Here is a 19,617-nt window from a genome sequence, read left to right on the forward strand (position 1 = left end):
CTGTCTAATTACTGCGTGCCCTGAAAAGAATGGGCACTTCACCTCTGAACTTCAGCTTTCTCATCAGTAAAATGAGAAATGAAACCTACACGTGCAAGGCAGCTGGCCTCACACTTCCTGTGTGGAGTAATTTCTGAAAATTTTTTTTTCTTCACGTAAATCTTAATGTTTCTACTTTGTCTTGTAGAATGAGTTTTCCAGACATTGTTTTTAAAGTGAGATTTGGAAAATCATGTCGTATAGCAAATAAATTAGAAGAGCTTGCTGATCAAAGACAGCTAGTGTTAACAATAATTTTATTTAATGGGGATTCTCTTTGCAAAGCAGTGAATTATTCTTTGACTTATCTGTTTTGTGAGAGTGGTTCTTGTCTACTGGATAAAAATTCTGAATAAAAGAAATATAAAATGTCCCTTAGAGAACCATCTAATTCTCTCATTTCATAGGAAAAAAAAAAAAAGACCGAAAGACATTGACTTAACACCCCCGTTTTAGGAGTTGGGAGTCGAGCTTAGAAGGAGGCCCCCCTCCCCCGTGGTATCCCCCTCCCCCGAGAAGGCATTGCATGGGAATGGTTACACTTTCTTGAGGCTGTTGATAATTCTTGGCGTGGCGGGACAGCCTTCTCCGTGGGTTACCTGTCCTCGGCAGTTGTGCCAGTCTTTGACTTTGACTTTGACCCTTTGTTCTTGCTATTCCATGACCTGGTATTCTGGTTAATATTTGCTGCCTACCCAACCACTCCAAAACTTAGCAGAGTTTCACTTTCTGTTTGACCGTGTCTTGGTGGGCCACTGGGGCTCCTGTGTGGGGTCTCTAAGGGCTGCCGTCACCCGAAGGCTCGGCTGCGTGACCTTCCAGGACGGCCCCAGACATGGCTGTCAGGGTTACAGAGTGTCAGCTGGAAGCTCTTCAGGACTGAGTTCAGGCCAGTGCAGGTTGGTGGGACCACAGTGGCCGGCTTCTTGCAGAGCTGGAGGGAACCAGGCTGGAGATGCACCACTCTCTCTGACCGAAGTCTTGAGTTGCCCATTGTTCCTCTGTTACCTTCTATTGGTTACCTGCAGTCATTAAGGTTAGCCAACCCCATTCTTGGTGGGAGAGATGTCAAAGAACTTGGCAGCTATATTTTAATCACCATGCCTGACTCTAGATGTAAAGAGTCAGGGAGAAGGGGGCACGAAATCAAAGTCCCCTCTGTCTCTGTCTGGGTCCCTGGCCCCCCCCCCCCCATTATAGGAAGATTCTTCCTAAACTCTTCCTTCTATGTCAGATCCGCTGTGCAGGAAGAATTCTGCCAGACTTGGAGCATCTTCCACAACCAATAGAGAGTCTCTGATGTTAGGGAGTAAGAGTCAAATTCCTGTTCTTTTTTTTTGTTTTAAGTTTTACATCACGACTCAGAAGTCCCTTTACCATTACACGGTAAACCTGCTGGACTGCCTGTCTTCTGAGCAGTCATTCTGATGACCTACAACAGCTGACTGTTACTCAGACAGAATTACAAACTGAATGACAGCTGCACTGCACAGGCGTAACAGAGTGTGCAACGTTGTACTCCCGGAAACGGGAGATTCACTGGTGCACGTTCAGAATTCACGGGGACAGGAGCGCAAAGAGGGACCTCTCGCTTTCCCCAGCAGGTGGGGATGGGAGACACCTCCCTTCTACTCTGTTTTCCTGGAATGAATGAGTGCCCGTACTGAGCGGTCAAGCAGTCGGCACTGCTCCTGCTCAGTGCTTTTCTGATATGGTAAGGAAAAGACCTGTCTCCTCACCAGAAGGACCCGCAATCTAACCTGGGTTCAGTTTCTGAAAGCTGTTTTTAAGGTTGAGTTTTTCTCAGTATTAGAAACCTTTTTTCCAACAAAACTGCACAAAAGTTCATCATTCTGGTAAATGTATATATCTCACTTAAAAAGTCCGTCCCTTCAAGGTTTCTCCCATTCTCCTAAGGTTAACTCAAAAATCTCAGATGCTGGAAGGGGTTGGGAGGGAAAGATGGGTCAGCACCAGGAAATCCACCCCTCCACGGGGACATCTGTCCTTGCAGACATCTTCAGAGGTTACTCATTCCCATTGTATATTTGTGTGCAATTCAGACAACCTGTTCATGACTAAGTCTTAGAAACTACTTGTAACTCCAGGGCCTTGGATTTGACATTCCAGTCCTTTTTCTCTGCTTTTTTTTTTAACATCATCTCTTTCCACTGACCGAATATGGTAAAAGACAAAGGAATACAAGAAAGTATGGGAAGTTAAGCCTTGATTAATCCGAATCATCACACACTGTGTCTCGTGACTTGATAAGACTTCATGTGGGTTCATAACAGATGTCCCTGAAGAAAATATTACATTGCCTTTTTTATAAACTTGCAGTTAACCTAACTTCATTTATTAGGTAAGCTGAGTTAATCATTGACAAATTCCTTTTCAGTGACGTGGAGGAAGAACACTGTCTTGGTGTCCTGCTCACATAAACAGCAGAGAGTGTTACAGAAAAAGGTTTTTTTTTAGCTGAAGCGCTTTCCCTCTCTTCCATTGAGCAAGTGGCCTCATCCATATGTACTTGTTACTTGTTTTTTTATTTTTGCATTCTTTTTCTACTGAAGTAAAATCAGTTTACAATGTTGTGTCAATTTCTGGTGTACAGCATCATGTTTCAGTCACACATATACATACATATATTCCTTTTCGTTATAGGTTACTATACGATATTGAAATAGTTCCCTGTGCTGTATAGTAGAAACTTGTTTATCTATTTTATATGTAGTAGTTAGTATCTGCAAATCTCAAACTCCCAAGTTATCCCTTCCCACCCCCTTTCCTCCTTGGAAACCATAAGTTTATTCTGTTTATTCTGAGTCTGTTTCTGTTTTATAAATAAGTTCATTTAATCTTTTTTTTTTAGATTCCACATATAAATGATATCATATGGTATTTTTTTTTCTCTTTCTGGCATACTTCACTTAGAATGACAATCTCTAGATCCATCCATGTTGCTGTAAATGGCATTATTTTATTCTTTTTTATGGCTGAGTAGTATTCCATTGTATAAATACACCACATCTTCTTTATCCAGTTGTCTGTCAATAGGCATTTGGGTTGCTTCCATGTCTTGGCTACTGTAAATGGTTAACATTATGGACGATATCCAGTATCTTCTTTACTTGGGGTTTCCTGTGGATCCCAAAGGGGATCAGCTCCATCATCGTGAAGTATCACTGATAATACTCTCTTTTTTCTAGTGTCTACCAAATAGTTGTTGAGGAGGAACGCCCTCGAAGAACAAAAAAGACGACAGAAATCTTAAAATGCTACCCAGTGCCAATCCACTTCCAGAATGCTTCCATCCTGAATTCCCAGTACTATTTCGCTGCAGAATTCCCGGCCAACAGCCTCCAGGCTGCTCAGCCTTTCACCATTGGTGATAATAAGACATACAATGGATACTGGAACACTCCACTCCTTCCCCATAAAAGCTACAGAATTTATTTCCAAGCTGCCAGTAGAGCCAACGGGGTAAGTTTTACAAACAGGTTGTTTATTAAGGCCAAGTTCAGGGTTATGAATGTGAACACAGTCAGATTACATAAGGTGGTCACGCTTTTGTGTATTTTTCCTTGGAATAAATGTGTTTCATTCTCTCTTTTTAAAATTATTCTCACCTGGAGAAATTTATGGGAAGAAATGGATCTATTTGTATTTGTTTTGGTAGAAAGACTGTATTGTCAACATGATGGTTTTTATTTTCCGTTTTTACTTGTTACTGAAGGTTGGCCAGTAATTCTGCTTAGCTTTCTATTTTACAGGAAACTAGCATAGCTACCACACATACGTTCAGCTCATTTAAAGTTTTGTGAGATTCACAACTTCTGTCTTTTCAGCATATTCTGTCCCATTTCTTTTGATTCCACTAGAGTTCATGCTTCCTATAGCAGGGGCTAAATTAGTTATCTGTTTTTTTCCCTAAAAGAAAACAGCTTTAGAAAGATTAAATGGGAACAAAATAATAACTATCAAGTTGTTTTTGAATTTTTTCCCCTTTCCTGTTCAGACCAAACCAGAACCCTGATGAGATATGGAAGTCTCCTTAGAAAGAAGGGCAAGGTTTCCAGATACTGCAGTGGTTTCCCTCCTTCACAGTGCAGGTCTGGGCACCATCACTGACTTTTGCCAGTGAGAAGGGGGAAACTAGGGACATGATTCTTCCCCAGGAGTGTTTGCACAAGGAGAGAGTAAGGGTCTGCAGAGGGAAGGCAGAGGCCACTGGGCAGAGACATTTCATGTAGAGCTCTAACCTCACCATCTGCTCCCCAGGTACCCACCATCACCATCACCACCGCCACCACCATCATCACCACCATCACTACCACCACCATCACAACCATTACCACCACCATCACAACTGCCACCCCCACCATTACCACCACCACCACCATCACAACTGTCACCACCACCGCCATTACCACCATCACCACCATCACCACTGCCACCACAATCACAACCACCGCCATCGCCACCACCACCATCACCACCACCATCACTACTACCATCACCGCCACCACCATTACCACCATCACCACCATTACCACCCTTATCACCATCACCACCATCACCACCACCATCACTACCACCACCATCACAACCACCACCACCACCACCACCAGCACCACCATTACCACCCTTATCACCATCACCACCATCACCACCACCACTACCACCACTGGCACTGGAGCCAGAAAATGTATCAGAACGAGGTTCAAGGAGTGAGCATTGTGTGGTTAATGCCACTCCTGGAACAATGAGACCTCTTCGTATCTAAAGAGAACTACAGAGATTTTGTTTGTCTAACATTTAAAACATGAATAGTGATTTTTTTCCCCTCTTTATTTAACACAGGAAACCAAAATAGACTGTGTTCGAGTGGCCACAAAAGGTAGGTTGAAATTGTGGGATGCTCTCCTAGTTTATGTCCTTTAAGATTTTAGATGGTGTTTCAAAACTTCTTGAAACATTAGCATCATTGAAGCAAGCGTGTGGCTGCGTGCGTGCTCATGGCGATGTGCTGGGGTCATATGGCAGTGAAACTGTGTTTCACGTAGATCTTTTTTCCAGATAAGAGGTCATCATGCTGGGTTTCAGAGCAGTTTTCAGTGGTTATCTCTTTTAAAATTCTATTAAAATTAATTTTTCTATGACCTCATATGCGAGTTTTAAACCGTGATACCATATGTTCCGATACTGTGTCCAGTGAGTCTTCATAAGCAAAATAGTAAAATACATCCTGCTGTTTCAATGCAGTTGTCTAGTTAGGAAAGCTCTATACAGTGGCGTTGCGTGGGCTTGTTTTCACTGGTGAGGTGAGTCTCTGAACCCAGGAGCCAGGTGATGTTATTGCAGAACTTCTGTTTCCCAGGCCTGGATAAAATCCTGAGAAAATGTGACTGAGGCCGAGATGGAGGGTGAACCACCGTCAGCTCACCACACAGGGCCTTCTAAGGAAGAGAGCAGCCACACACGCGCATGTGTGTGTGTGTTTGTGTGTGTGTGTGTGTGTACAAACTGTAATGGATCTATCTGCCTTCCAGTGTGGTTTTAACCATCACTTGTGGAAGTGTGCGAGAAACGTACAATGCTGCATTAAAACAAGGCATTATAAATTAACACTTGCCGCTAACTACGTTTTTTTTCAGACCATTAGAGTAACCCTGAGCACTAGGAGAAAGTGCCGTGAGATTTAATTCAGAAAAGATGGGAAACATGCGTAGAGCACCAGATTTAATCAGGTCAGGGTAGTCCCTTGATGAGTTCTGTTGGATGAAAATATCTTGTTTTTGCTGCTTAACGTTCAGGCAACATAGTTTGAATTTATTGCACGTGCCCATCTGCATTTTCCAAATTCTCACTGAATTCTTATTTCCTGAAGACACCTGACCTTTTTATTCAGTTAACTTGACAAACATCTCTTGGTTTCCTGTTGTATGCCAGGGCTCGTGGAAGGGACGCACCTCATTTGTATTTTGTTTGTCCTTACGGGCTCATAGCTCTGGTTCCAAGAATCTCTGGACATTGATTTTAAAACACTCAGTTCTTGATGTCATATTGTACCTGATTATGAGCCTTTAGTTTGTAAAAAATAAATTAGTAAAAAATGAAATTTCAGATACTGATGTGTTTTCTAAACTGTAATTCGCTATTAACTATTAACGATTACAGTATTCTAAGGCCTTTGAATGAGGTATCGACGTAACTTAAGACCTCCAGATCATCGCCCACACTCAGATTGCTTTACTGAATTCTGCTTACCTTTGAGGTCTCAAGAAGCCAGTTCCAGTGTGCCTAATTTATAATGCCTCGTGTTGAACACCACAGCTGAAAGTTAAAATCACTTTCATGTGCATGTTCTCATTTATTTCTTCAACAGTGCTGTCAGAAAGGAGACAGGCATTGCTATTTTTATTTTTAAGATGAAGAAAATGCATACCGGGAAGATGAATTGACTTGCCAAGGTCACTCAGATAATAACCAGTGGGTCAAAGTGTTTCACTCTATCTCACGTCTCTTCACCCAGCAGAACCAGTTGTATATTGCACTGGATAAGTGTCTAGCCTCCTTTTTACTAGAGCTGAGTCACTGCCCAGTTTGCTCTGAAAACAACGAACTGTCATCCTACTCATTTGCATAGTTAAATAATTACATAAATAACACACTAGTAAATATGGAAACCTGACGTTGGCTGTTTTCACAATAGATTGAATTAGATGGTGATTTGGATCATTTTCTTCCATCAGCCTGATTTAATCAATATTGTGATTTGTTTTCCAATTCACCAAAGGCTGATTAGGCAATCAGATGACCTGATTGACGAACTATTCCTGCTTATATTTTCTGAGTCATTTGCAGACATTTACACAGCCACAAACGCTATCCAACCAAATAGCCTTTTTGCAGGGGAAAGAGAGAAACAAATTTTAATATTCATTGCATCCCGTCATCGTTTCTGTTCATAAAATCATAGCCTTGGGAGGGAGATAGTCTCTTTCCAGGTGAAATGACACTAGTTAGTACTATTTTATTTCATCAATTTCTACAAATACGGACTCAGCAACCTCCCTTTATAGCACTGTCTAATGTTTTACCCTCTTTATAATCAGGTAATTTTACAGTTCATACTGAAAATTATTTTGCCATGCAGGAAGCCCTTCCATCCTGACTCCATAGTCAAAACAGAGAAACAGGCAGGTCTGATAACTTGACTGGCACCATATAGGAAAGATGTTTGAAATTTACAAGAGTTAAAACATCCTGACTTTTTTGCCATGCGTGTCTTGCTGACAGCATGGTGGCTTGATTGAATTTTCAGCTACTAAACCACATTCCTAAGCAGCATTCTGAATTTACAAAGATTTCACTGTGTTCCTGAAACAACTGTTGACAAATGTCTTTTAGAGAAAGCATGAAGGGGTTTTTTTTTTTTTTTCAGAAGGATCTAATTTGTAATTTCAAACACAGATACGTCTCTTGAAGATATAGTTCATGCTAGTTATGAACTTAATGTTGTGATTATTTTAGTAATATTACAAGTGTACATTTTCACACGAATCATCTCAAATATAAAGCCTCATATAAAGTTAAACACCGGAAAAAAATCTAAGGTGTGTTATGACGTATCTTCATATGTCGAGGGACTGCCTGTGTTTTCATGTTTCCTCCTTTAGTTTACATGTCTAGATTCCTCGTACGTATTTCTGACTGTATTTTGATGGTTAGCTAAAGGCAAATTCATCATAGAATATTCTCTCTCGAGTTAAAAACACACCATATGGTGACAGAATATGCATGATGTTTGGGGTCACCCTCCCAATTCATAGGGTTCTTTTTCACCTTTATGGTGGAGTGCATAGAATAGCTCTTAGTTTTTCTTAGATTCTCCTAATTTCGATTTTGATTCTGAATCGCATTCAGATTTTGATACTTGAATTCTTTTTAAGACCCCTTGATCCACCTGGGTCTTAGCAATCAGTGTATGTGTTTTCTCTGGCTTTTACATCCCCCGTGACTGCTTGTCGGTGACTAGTAGGGTTGAACCTCTTTTGTGCTAGCTTTGGAAGACTTTGTTGATCAGTTCTAAACTGACAGGAGATACTGAAAAGGAGAAAGCGGTCTTATTAGCAAATTAGGTTTCTTGTATTAAATGAGGTTCAAAATTAATACAACCAGTTTAAACTGTATACTTTGCATTAATCTCTCATAAAATAATTTTTCCATCACGTGATGCCAGCTATGTTTCTCCTTGACAGTATAAACATTTGGGAGCTCTTTTGTGAAATACATTTATTTTAAAAATTATTTGAGTGCCGCCTGTGTGAGGCGTAGCGTAATCTGGGAGACTTTTAGGTGTAGATGCGTAAACACATCACCTTTTAAGTTTTGAGGATTCTGAGTTTGTAAAAGTTTGGGAGTTTTTTGTTTGTCTCTGTGTTTAGTGTGTTGGGGCAGGACGTCATATGAATTCACTTGTCTTTGATATGATTTGGCTGACAGCAATCTAGCTAGAAATCAAAACAAAAACTACATGAAAGCACATGCTAAATTCTTCCCCAAAGTATTATACTAGTCAGATGCTAAAGTGTAAACAACAACAACAAAAAAACGAAACCATTATTCTAATGTCATATTTTAAGGTGAATTTTCTGTGCACAGACGCTCCCCTGTTTTAAGTGTAGTCTTTTGTTTAACTTACATTTGTATTGCAGTGTGCTTTGCTGGAAGACCTTCAGGAAACTTTGAAGGATTTCTATTGTTTCAATACAGTTTCTAACTATATTCAGAAATGGGAATGTTTCTTTTTTAATCACTAGGCTCTTTGAGAGGTTTTTCTAGACTGTTTTTCTGTTCACTGTTTTGTTCAAAGCAGTGCCATCCTTTCTAAGCCACAGTGCTACAGAATGAAAGTACACTGATAAAAGAGCTGAGAAGAATGTCTGTGGAGATGTCAAGCTAATTAAGATTCCTTTCAATTACTCATATTCAGTACCCGAGAAAACAAATTACATAGTAAGACCACTCCTATATGCTAATCTGCCATCATTTAGCTGTGGATTTAGAAATAGAAACACAAATACGATATGCATTTGCCGCTCTGCGTTTTGTAGAGAAAAGATTTCCTTTTCTTGATCTGAAGTCTTCCTAGCATATGTCATGAGGGCATGAAGTTCCCTGAGAAGCTCCTGGGGAAAGAAACCTGGTCAACTTTGTCCAGCCTGGCGTTTTCTAAATTATTTGACCCAAACTCATTTTTCAAGGAAGGCTCGAGTCCTCTGAAACCCCGTTTGGTAAGCACTGGTTCACAGAGTCCAGGAACCCCACCATGTGTAACTGAAGTGACACTTGGGGGCTGGACACACTGCTGTGTGTCAGTCTCCCGAGCGCACCTTTGTGCTAAAGGAGACCCTGAGTTTATTCCTACTGATACTTGCAGACAGAGGGCAGCAGGTTTTTCTGTTAAGGGCAGACAGGAGATACTTTAGGCTTCCTGAGCCATCAGGATGGCCCCTCAGCCCTGCCCTTAATAAACAAGAGCAACCATCAGCCACATGTGAACAAACAAACATGTCCACGTGCCAATAAAACTTTATTTGCACTATTGGGGAGTAATGGGAACGTTAGCTGTCTTGATTGTGGTGGTGGTTTCATTGGTGTGTACATTTGTCAAAATTCATCAAAACATACATCTGAAAGACATGTAGTTTACTGTGCAAGAACCATTACCACAGTAAAGGTGTTTAAGTACATACATACATACATACTTACATAAAATTTAGGCGCTCTAAGAAGAAAAAATGGACATTCTACCCAAATAAATCCAATATTTTGTAAATGTTAAAAAAAAAACTATTTGCAAAAGCAAGCAGTGGGTTGGCTGACCCCTCTTCTAAGGTGATTTGTAATGAAATTACATTTTTTTCCTCGTAACAAAGAGTAACAGTCACAAAGGGACAGTTTACAAGGCAGAACAGAAAGACCCCGTAGGAACCCTCCCTGATGTCTTTAAGTGTGCTTTTCCACTTGAGTTCTGAGCCTTTCAGCTGTGAGTGCCTGGCTCCCTGACACAGCTCTTCCCAAGGGACTTTTTGTTCAGATCGTTCACCTTTTACAATATTGGATAGATGCTCTGTTTTGATAAAAGATGATATAATTTTTCTCAGAAGTAGAATAGGTCAGATTTTCCTGTAAATAATGGAAAACAGTGCACGAATGTTGGTTGAACAATAGTCGTCTGTGACCAAGAAAGTGTTCTGTGCGTCAACTTGAAATTGGTACCAACTTTGTCACAAGTCTTAGAAATAGCATTTTACTGTTTACAATTTATTACATCAGTATGCAAAATTGCATACTGTGTCATACCAAGAAAATTATCTTTGCAATACCTCGGGAGTTCTCCATTCTCCAACCAAACTGTTAGTTTGTTCATCTCACTGAGCAAGACTAGGAAGTTTTCATTAATAACGTGTGAAAGACGATTATACCACTTTGAAACCCAGTTGCTTCTGCTGTCTGGTTCCGAGGAACAGCACTGTTTGAACGGAGCAGAGGGATATTTCAAAATATTATGCAGCAGCAGTTTTGGGTTTAATTGTCTGCAGATGGTAGATGATCTATTTTCCTTACTCGTTGCCACATTTCTAATAGCACCCAGGCTGTTCCATTTAAATTAGTAATCTTTCATGTAAGCCTGTTCTTAATTTTCCAATATTTTTTCTTTGCATCATTTTCCAGCTGCATCACGTTAGAACTGACGTTTTAATTTTCTCTCTTTTTTTTCAATATTTGTGTGTCATAAATGTTAACCATTTAAACACAACTGCTGAGCTGTGTAGGCAAACCAAGAAGCTCGCCTGGTCCGCTTCAAGAATCTTAATCATTTCTTTGGTCACATGTTAACCATGACAACTGTAGCCAAGGCAATGATCAGCCTTCATTTTTTTTAACGGATGTTTTGAGATGCGTTTTTTTTTTTTTTTCATTCCCTGAATGTGACAAAATAAAGTCCCTAAATGGAAATGCTCTGCATGAAATTTAGTTATCAGAGAACTTTCTCTATGTAAAAATGTTTTTAGTGAGAGAAGATAACATTTTTTTACAAAGTTGATTTTAGCAAGAAGAGAAAAAGATTGTGATTTAGCAGAATTTTAAATAACCTGATGCATTTTGAAAGCCTCAAGTTTGGATCATCATAATTAGCAATGAATCTATGCTCCACTCAACAGCAGTTGGAAACACTGTTCAGTTTAGATCTTTACTGAGAACTAATGTTTTTTGTTTTTCCTTTTTTTTCTTTTCTTTTCTTTCTTTCTTTTTTTTTTTTTTTTTTTTTTTTAATGTTAGTCAGTCTATCCAAAATCTCAGCCAAAACTTGCAACGGTGTCATAGTTAGAAATCTAACTGCCTGCCTCTTTAGGGAAACAAATTCACAAAGTTCAACAGCTTGCTGTGGGGTTTTTTTTTTTTTTTTTTTTCTTTTTTTCTTTTTCCTTCTCTTTTTGTTGTTGTTGGAAGAAAATGGAGACAATGGGATATGCTGATGGAGATCCTCCTTGCTAGCCTGGCTTCAGTCTGGCTTTCTCTTCCCTCATGCGTGCTGACCTGGGAACCTTCCTTTGCCGTAGCTGCGATAATCGTGACTCAGCTTACGACTCCTCATGTTGGCATCGCCCCTGCTGCAGGCGACGACCAGCGGACAGGTCAGACGTTCAAGTACAGACGAGTCATCTTGCCCATCTCCCGCTCATTTTTCTCAGCTTCGTTTCCCCTCTGCATCTCCTCCTTCGCTTAAGGCTTGTTGACAGTGTCTCCAACTCTTGGTCCAGACCTGTGCCCGCGTTAAGTGGTGTGCTTGGCCTCTTCCGTGTGCACATTTACATCCATGCATCGAGCACAGACCCACTGCATGACCTCATTGTATGTTTGTCTGTTGGTATGTTCCTTTCTCGCCGAATGTTGTATGGAGTGAAATACGCCGGGCTTGCCCCAGCAGTGCCATCGGACAGATGTCAGTCTCCACACGTAAAGCTGTCTTCCCAGTTATCCAGATGAAGCTAGAAAGGCATTGCGATTAGAGGGTGAGAGAGGTTTCTTTCCACCTCATAGGGTCCAGCTTGCACCCACATTTAGCAATACACAGCCTCATCACCAGTGTTCCTAAGTGAAGCCACCCAAAGCTGGTGTACAAACAGCTTTTCGTGAACATACAGCTGGAATCGAGCTGATTGCATTCCTTATAGATCCTTGTTTCAAAGCAAACTGTTTATAAAAAGCAGAGGCACATCTGCAAGTCAAATGCGCTGCATAATTTAGGGAAGTTTTAAAAAAAACTGAATGGCTTAGAGTCATGGAATTGAGCTGTGTGCTCCTTTACACTAAGCAATTAGCTTGTCCGTCGGTGGCACCACTAAAGGTGTGTATGGACAAGCGTATAGACTCACACAGAACAACATCCAGTCCCATCACTCCAGATCCAAGATGAGTGGGTGCAGGGAAGCCAGGGGACCAAGTTTGGTGCTGCCACCGTCCAGATTTCTAGCACAGTTACCTGGGCAGGGCTCAGAGTCTGCTTTCAGGGACGTCAGCAACGTGGTAGTTGGTCACAGGAGTGACGGGATGATGAAAGCCAAGGAAGAAACACACGCCTGCTTCCCACAGGTTTTCAGCAGTCGTTCTGTGTGCATGAAATTAACATACCCTAACATTTAAGAGGAAAAGCAAAGTTCAGCTCCTAGGAAGAATTCATGAATGTTTAAGTTTTTCTGCGAGCTTATTATTTTGGAAAATAAAGCCACTGAGACTCAGGAAAATTATAGGCCACTTTTTATAAGGTAAAGAAACACAGGAATTTTACTTTTTCTCTGCTGCAATTCCATACATATGTTCAGTCCTCTGTTTCAGGGCCTAAAAGCTATAAACATATCATTACCAGGTCTGTTTCCCTTGCTTCTAAGCTTCTTTTAAGCATATTTGCTTTACTGGCTGAGCTTCTGCTTGCTGCAGACGCTCTCTTATCCCAAACTTCCAAAGAGTCCCTCCCAGCAGTAGAAGTACTTGGAAAACAGACAGTGTCCCTCTCACAGAAGTCCTCCCCTCAGAAAACTCCGCAGCTCAGGCCTGGTCCACGGCTCCTGTAGGGTTATGTGTCCACCTAGAAGGTAATCTGGGATCCTCAGCAGGTCTGACCCCCCACCCCGCCCCCATCACATCTGAGCTGGTACCAGTCTTGGCAGCAAACATTAAAAATAGGTTGCCCACCATCATAGAATGAGTGCTGGTGGGAAATATAAATTGCCCCTTTGAGACTTTCCCTATAATCCACTACCTTCAAATTCAGCACGTAGTTTACTAGGAATAAAGTAAATGCAGCTTCTGAATATAGCGTTCTCTCTCAAACTTTTTAAACATTTTTTAATCTTTTAAACTAGATTTTTTAATTTGAATTTTTTAATTATTTTTAAAATTTTAAATTATAAACTTTTAAAACTAAAGTCTTTCAAATTTTCAAAACTAAAAATTGAGAAGATACCTCCTAAGTAGCCTCCTTCACAAGGCTTTCAGATCCATGCTTCCTTGTTATTTTGCAGCTAGTCTGAGAAAGACACATACCTAGCTGCAGGTGCCCTGCACGTACCTAGCACAGTACCTATGCTGCCATTCTTTTATGGGCGGCAGGTGATGGTGATCATTACTTTGTTTTTATAGGGATTAAAATGATGGAGTGTGAGAATAAGCCTTAAAAACCAGTTAAAAAAAAAAAAAAACTACTCATCCTTTTTTTTTTTTCAGTTTTCACTGCTGCTGCTAATGATGGTTAACCTCACCCAGATAAATCCAAGCTCCAGTAACATTTCTTTTGTATTTTCCATCTGCATCAGCCATCCACTTTGAGCACAGTAACGCTGTCTTGTTTAATAGATGTGTTCATGAGTCGTACTGCAGGCTTGAGACCTCATTCATTCAATCACTGACTGACATTTATCCAGCACCTTCTGTGTTGCAGGTAAAGATATGCTAACTCTCATGAACAGGTTTGCTTTGTGCGGTTGCCCAGGCTCTTGGCATCAGATATTTTTGCATTTGTGACGTCAGAACCAACATACACACTAGCTCTTATGAATGAAAAAATGATACGCTTGTCATTTAGCGGTGAAGATGAGACAGCAGTTTTGTAACTAACGTGGGAAAAAGACAGCGAGTTTCAAAACCTTCCCCATCATGTTGAGCGGCTTAGGGAATGGCCAATGGGGCAGTTCTGAGCATTTCACGTCTGTGACCCGTTGTCTGCTAGATCAACACAGTTCCTTCTGGAAGCCAGCCGGAGATCATGAGGGAGACATTCTGAAGCACCTTGGGCGGTATTCTGGTCTGCTTTGTTTTAATTGTGCTGACATCTTGCCCTTTCAAATGCTCCTGGAGGGTGCGCTGACACCAGGACACGTTGATAAGATAGTGGGTCCTCTGTGACTTAGTCCTGTTGTCCCAGATCGCATTACATGCCAGTGCAATTCTCCTGGGTGTAGACAGGTCCTCCCTTCCTTGCCTAACACAGAGAAGACAAGTGCCTGGTACCTGACCCCCTGCACACGGACCATGTCAGACCCAACACAAGTGCCCGTAAATACTGGCTGATTTAATTCACTGAATGCATGGAGCTCAGATGCAGAATGCTCAGAATGCTGGTGTGTTTGATAAGCAAGCCTGTCGTTGCCTAGGGGTGTTCTTAAACTTTGTTGTCCTCAGTCGACAGTCAGAATGCATCACCCCCCAGTACACACACCCACATGTTTAACTGAAGCAAAAGATTTAGAGACAGCATGACCAGAGCTGCTCCCTGAATAAGCTGCTCTCTGATCTGTTCCGTTCTGTCGTATCTTATTCTATTTCATTTTTTAAAAAATTTAGTTGCTACCTACTAAATCAATTTCATTTCCCACTAATGGGTTGTAACCCACAGTTTTAAAAAACACATTACTAAACCACTGTAGCTGGGAGATTATGAAAGGAAACAGAATATCTCATTGGAGCCAAGCTCCTGTCTTACCTCAAAATTCCTACTCTAAAGAGTGCACCCAGAGAAAGTTCTAGAAACTGGACTTTCTTAGAAACTCTATTCCCTTTATTTTGCAATTGTCTATAATATAGAACTACTTTGGGAAGATAATGAAAAGCTGTACACGCTAGAAATTCCTCTTTAAGATTTTTTCCCTTGATTTTATAAATATCTCTAGGCTGTTTGTTTTATATTAAGATATTTCTATTTGATTTAAAAACCCAGCCAGCTCTGAGATGCTGTGGAGAATAATTCCCTTAAACAGATATTTTTTGTCATCCCATTTTGGTTAACCCATACGTCTAAAATGATAAGATCTGTGTCCCAGAGTGCTTAGAAACAAAGTGACTTCTGAGATTCAAGTACAAGTTACATATATCAGAGCATGTAGAATTACTTGCTAGATATAATTAGTACGAAAAAAGAAAAGAGAGGGAGAACTAACCAACAATTATTCCCACATAAAGTCTGAAGGTTTGAAAACGAGGAATGTAGCCTATGTCTGTGTTGCGGAGGATAAACACAGCCTGACATTAGCTAAAGTGGCAAAACCAGGTTTTCTTCAGTGTCTGCTGCCTTGTAGGAGATTGAACTGAGCTTCGGTTCAGCTGGCTCAGAGGTGGCTGGGCCTTTAGAGGGAAGAGACGGGAGCAGGGAGGAGGTGATGGGGGCTCAGTAGAGCTGGGGAGGTGAGACATTGGGCCATGTGACCCCATCTGGTTTGCTGACTGGTCCCTGTGGAAGTCAAGCTGCCCCCTCCACAGAGGCCGGGAGATGGGGCCTTGTCCTCAGGTGTTGCTGGAACCAGGTCAGCTCCTTGCGCTGCCTTGGGTTTTCTCAGGCAGGCACTTTGAGGGAAGCAGGGGTCACCCAGAGATGGAGCCTTGAGCTGTAAGAAACTGCATTAGTTTCTGTTCAAGTCTTTGGGGGCCTAGGTGGAGGCCTCGGGCCTCCTGCGGAGGGGGCCTCGGAGGACCCTGACTGGAGTTTGGTCTCAGAGGAATCTTTTGTCGCCTCTCCCTCCTTCCTGTGGGAAGAGCAGTGACCCACTGGATGATGACATTTGAAAAAGGAAGTGAGGGTATGTGATGAGCTCCTTCTGGGCACCGTCCCCAGGGCACAAATGTCCGCTTGTGTCCAAGGGGCTCGGAAGCACCAGGCCAAAGTTGAGTCACAGAGAGAGTCTCTGTCAGCATATCGGCAAAGCTCCCGTGAACCGAATCCCAGGGAATTCCTTTTTCTCCTTGATGTGGCTCTTCAAGCGAACAGAGAGGTTTTTTTTTTTTTAATGTAAAATAGAATCTGTGGAAGTCACTGAACTAGGCCTCTGCCAAGGAAGAACAGCGTTTGCAGTGTTTACCGAGAACCTTCTGTGACCTAGACTGCGTGCCAGAGACCCCCACCGCCTTCCTCCACTAACTGCTCACCACCAACAGCTGCCTGAGAAACACCCTGACAGCTCTCAGTTGAGGAAAGGAGACTCACAGGCCTGAGACTCACTGAGGGCTGAGAGTCAGTAAAGTCAGGGACACACGTTTGATATAGGCTTTGTGCCTGGAGCCCTGGGGCCCTGGGGCCGGAGCATCTGCCTGGACGTCACCCTTTCCTCTGGGGTCCCCTCCCCACTCCCCACCCCTGCAGGCCCTCCTTGTTTCCCACCCGCCCTGCAGCTGGGGTCTCACTAAGAACCCCCGCCCACTCTGGGCTGACCCTCAGCCCTGAGGAAACCCCGTGGCCTGCGTTCTGGCCGCTGGTTCCCATCCCTCCAAGTGTTTCTGGAGAAATGGCAAAGACAGGCGGATTCAGGCCAGTGGTTTATTCCTTGCCCCCGCCCCCCCACCCCCCTAGTGTCTCTGCCTGTGTGGTCGGTGGTCCAGGCTGGCCCCACCATGCCAGCTCCTCCGGGGGGTTGTTCTGCCCCAGAAGGTCTCCACAGCGCTGAGGTTGTCCAGCCGCGACGCTGAATTTCTGGTATTTTCTCTTGGGCTTTTGATTCCATCTGGAAGACAGCACTGAGATGGGTCTGGTGTCCTCAGGGGAAAGGTCCAGCTTTTCTCCAGACACACACCAGTTAGACGGCTCTCATTGCTAAGCCCACACTTGTTTTTCTCACAGAACAGAAAGGCCATGTTGTTCTGTGTCAAGTTCTCACTGTGATTCCCTTAAGGTCCTCTCAGTCTCTTTCTATGATATTATCATCATCTTTTTTTAGTTTTTAATGTTTTTCAATTTTTTTTTTTTATTTTGTGTTTGAAGGGAGGTAATTAGGTTTGTTTATTATTTATTTAATGGAGGTGCTGGGGGATGGAACCCAGGCCCCTGTGCCTGCTAAGCACACACTCTACCACTGAGCTCTACCCTCCCCTATCATCTTTTGAGTCTACTGGCTTTTATGATATTTGATGGTAAAACTAGAACTCTCCCCTTTTTCCCCGTCAGAAACCCCTCAGCACCTCCCCGTCCACATCACCACACCAGCCCTTACAACAGCCTAGAAGCCTTTGAATGGACAACCCCTCTCCCCTGTGTAGCCCTTCCCCCACCTCCCTCCACGCCCATCACCCTGATTTCCCTGCTGTTCTTCAGACACTTAAGCCCCACTCCCTCCTCGGAACGCCTGCCCCAGCTTTCCCCTTCCTCGGGAACACTCCTGCCCAGATACCTGCTTGGCTGAGCTGCTCAGCCTGCAGCCCTTGCTCCAACTCCACCTTCTCAAGGAGGTCTGCCTTGAACACTCGCCCCTGGGACAGGGCTGCCTGCTGCGGGCCCTCTCCCCAACCCCGCCAGTGCAGTCTGTCCCCTTCCCTTTGTTTCCTTTTCTCTCCCTCCTAGACCAGAAGCTCCCTGAGGGCGGGGATCTTGGTCTCCGTGTTCTGCTAAGTCCTAGGTGCCGAGAAGGTGTCCCGGAATGCCACTGAGAGTCTGTTGGACTCCTGTTAAACTGATGCATCATCATGACTGTGGGACATGTGATGAGTTTCTCCATTTATTCAGATCTTGTCATGAGACTGTTCACACAAATGTGTATTTTTTTTTTTTTTTTATCAGCCAGTTTTGTCTGGTCTCCCTCCAAAATATATCCCAAGTTCAGTGACACCTCACCTTCCCATGGCCACCACCCTGGCTGAGACCACTGCATGAGACCTTGCCTAATCCCCGACTCGCTTCCATGGCTCCCTATTCTCCTTCATTTCCCACATGGCAGACAGACAGACTTGTGAAACTGAAGTCTGGTCCCATCCCTCCTCTCCTTAGTGCCCTCAAATAGCTTCCCACCACACTCAGACTAAATTCCAAGCCCGGCATCACGGCACAGAGGGGCTGCCCCATCCGACCCCACCTCGCCCTGAGTCGTCAGCCCGTCTCCCTCCCTCTCAGTGCTGGTTTCTCTCTGTTTCTCCGAAACGCCCAGCTCACCCTGTGCCTTTGCACTTGCTCCTGCCCCCAGCCTTCTGGTTACCAGCAGCTCCTCAGCAGTCAGGCTTCAGCACAAGTGTTGATGCCTCAGGAAGACCTCCCTAGACCATGGTCCCTGAGATCTGTGGCCCCGTCGGTCCCCAGTCACCACCTAGCCCATCACTCTGTGTCTTTTCAGAGTCCCCTGAGGAATCTGTGTCTCCCTCCTAGAATGTGGTGGGAGCCAGCTTTGTCTGCCTTATTCTACCCAGTGGGGGGTTCAGAATTATTTACTGTGTGGCTGCTTAGTGGATTGTCTTAGTTGTTGCATTTGCTCCTAGGTGCTATATAGCTTTCCTCACTAGTACAGGTAAATTTTGAACAAATTTTGAATGAGGACAAGACTCTTGTGAAATGGGTTTAGTTTGTCTGCTTTTGACTGATTTTATGTTAATTGCAAAATATGTCTCTTCTCTGCAGTATATATTTTTAATTTAGTTGACCTTTCCATTGCTAATAAAACAGATCCATGGTTTTTCAGCCCGTTTACAAAAGCACAGCTTTAATCAGCCTTTTCTCTTGGCAAGAACCATAGAAAGATTTAATTTTAATTTAGTTGTTTTGGAAAGTGGCCCACCCACCAATATTATCTGTTTGACTCCCACACCCAGACTACACGTACTTCTCTGCCTCCACCCATCAGTCCCAGCCAGTGGGTCCTTGGGACTCTTGATGAGCAAGAATCTGGGTCAGGGCTAAATGCAGAGAAGCAGTGTCTGTCCGTCTGTGGACCCAAGGTTCTCTATTTGTACGATGAAGACATGACTGAAAACGGATCTTAGCCATACTGAGTAGCTCCAGTGCCTGGAGACAGAGAAGGTGGTAGGACTGTTCACTGATCTATAGCTCAGTCAGTGACAGGAACAGCATGTGCAAAGGCCCCATGGTGGGAAGTAGCTTTACCAGGAACGGAGAGCTAGGAAAAGGCCACCAGGGCTAGAAGGACGTGTGGGCAGCAGTCTGGCTGCACAGGCGGAAGGAGGCCGACTGTGACCTTGTCAGTTTCAGCCAGGACTTTGTTCAGGAACAGTGGGAAGCACTGAGGGGTGTTCAGGAGGGGC

At 43.1% G+C, this 19,617-nt stretch overlaps 1 protein-coding gene across 3 annotated transcripts in view; it reads left to right on the top strand.

The window, feature by feature from the left end:
- PTPRM (protein tyrosine phosphatase receptor type M) overlaps positions 1-19,617 on the top strand; it is a 605,094-nt gene that overhangs the window by 381,929 nt on the left and 203,548 nt on the right. For 2 of the 3 annotated variants that reach the window (XM_031439160.2, XM_064481603.1), the window contains exons 12-14: positions 3,249-3,522; positions 4,903-4,939; positions 11,673-11,747. In XM_031439160.2, the coding sequence (XP_031295020.2) occupies positions 3,249-3,522; positions 4,903-4,939; positions 11,673-11,747 (386 nt within the window). The remainder of the gene's footprint in view (positions 1-3,248; positions 3,523-4,902; positions 4,940-11,672; positions 11,748-19,617) is intronic. The other variant, XM_031439166.2, reaches the window with a different exon arrangement.

This window comes from Camelus dromedarius, chromosome 32 (assembly GCF_036321535.1).
Source record: "Camelus dromedarius isolate mCamDro1 chromosome 32, mCamDro1.pat, whole genome shotgun sequence".
NCBI lineage: Eukaryota > Metazoa > Chordata > Mammalia > Artiodactyla > Camelidae > Camelus > Camelus dromedarius.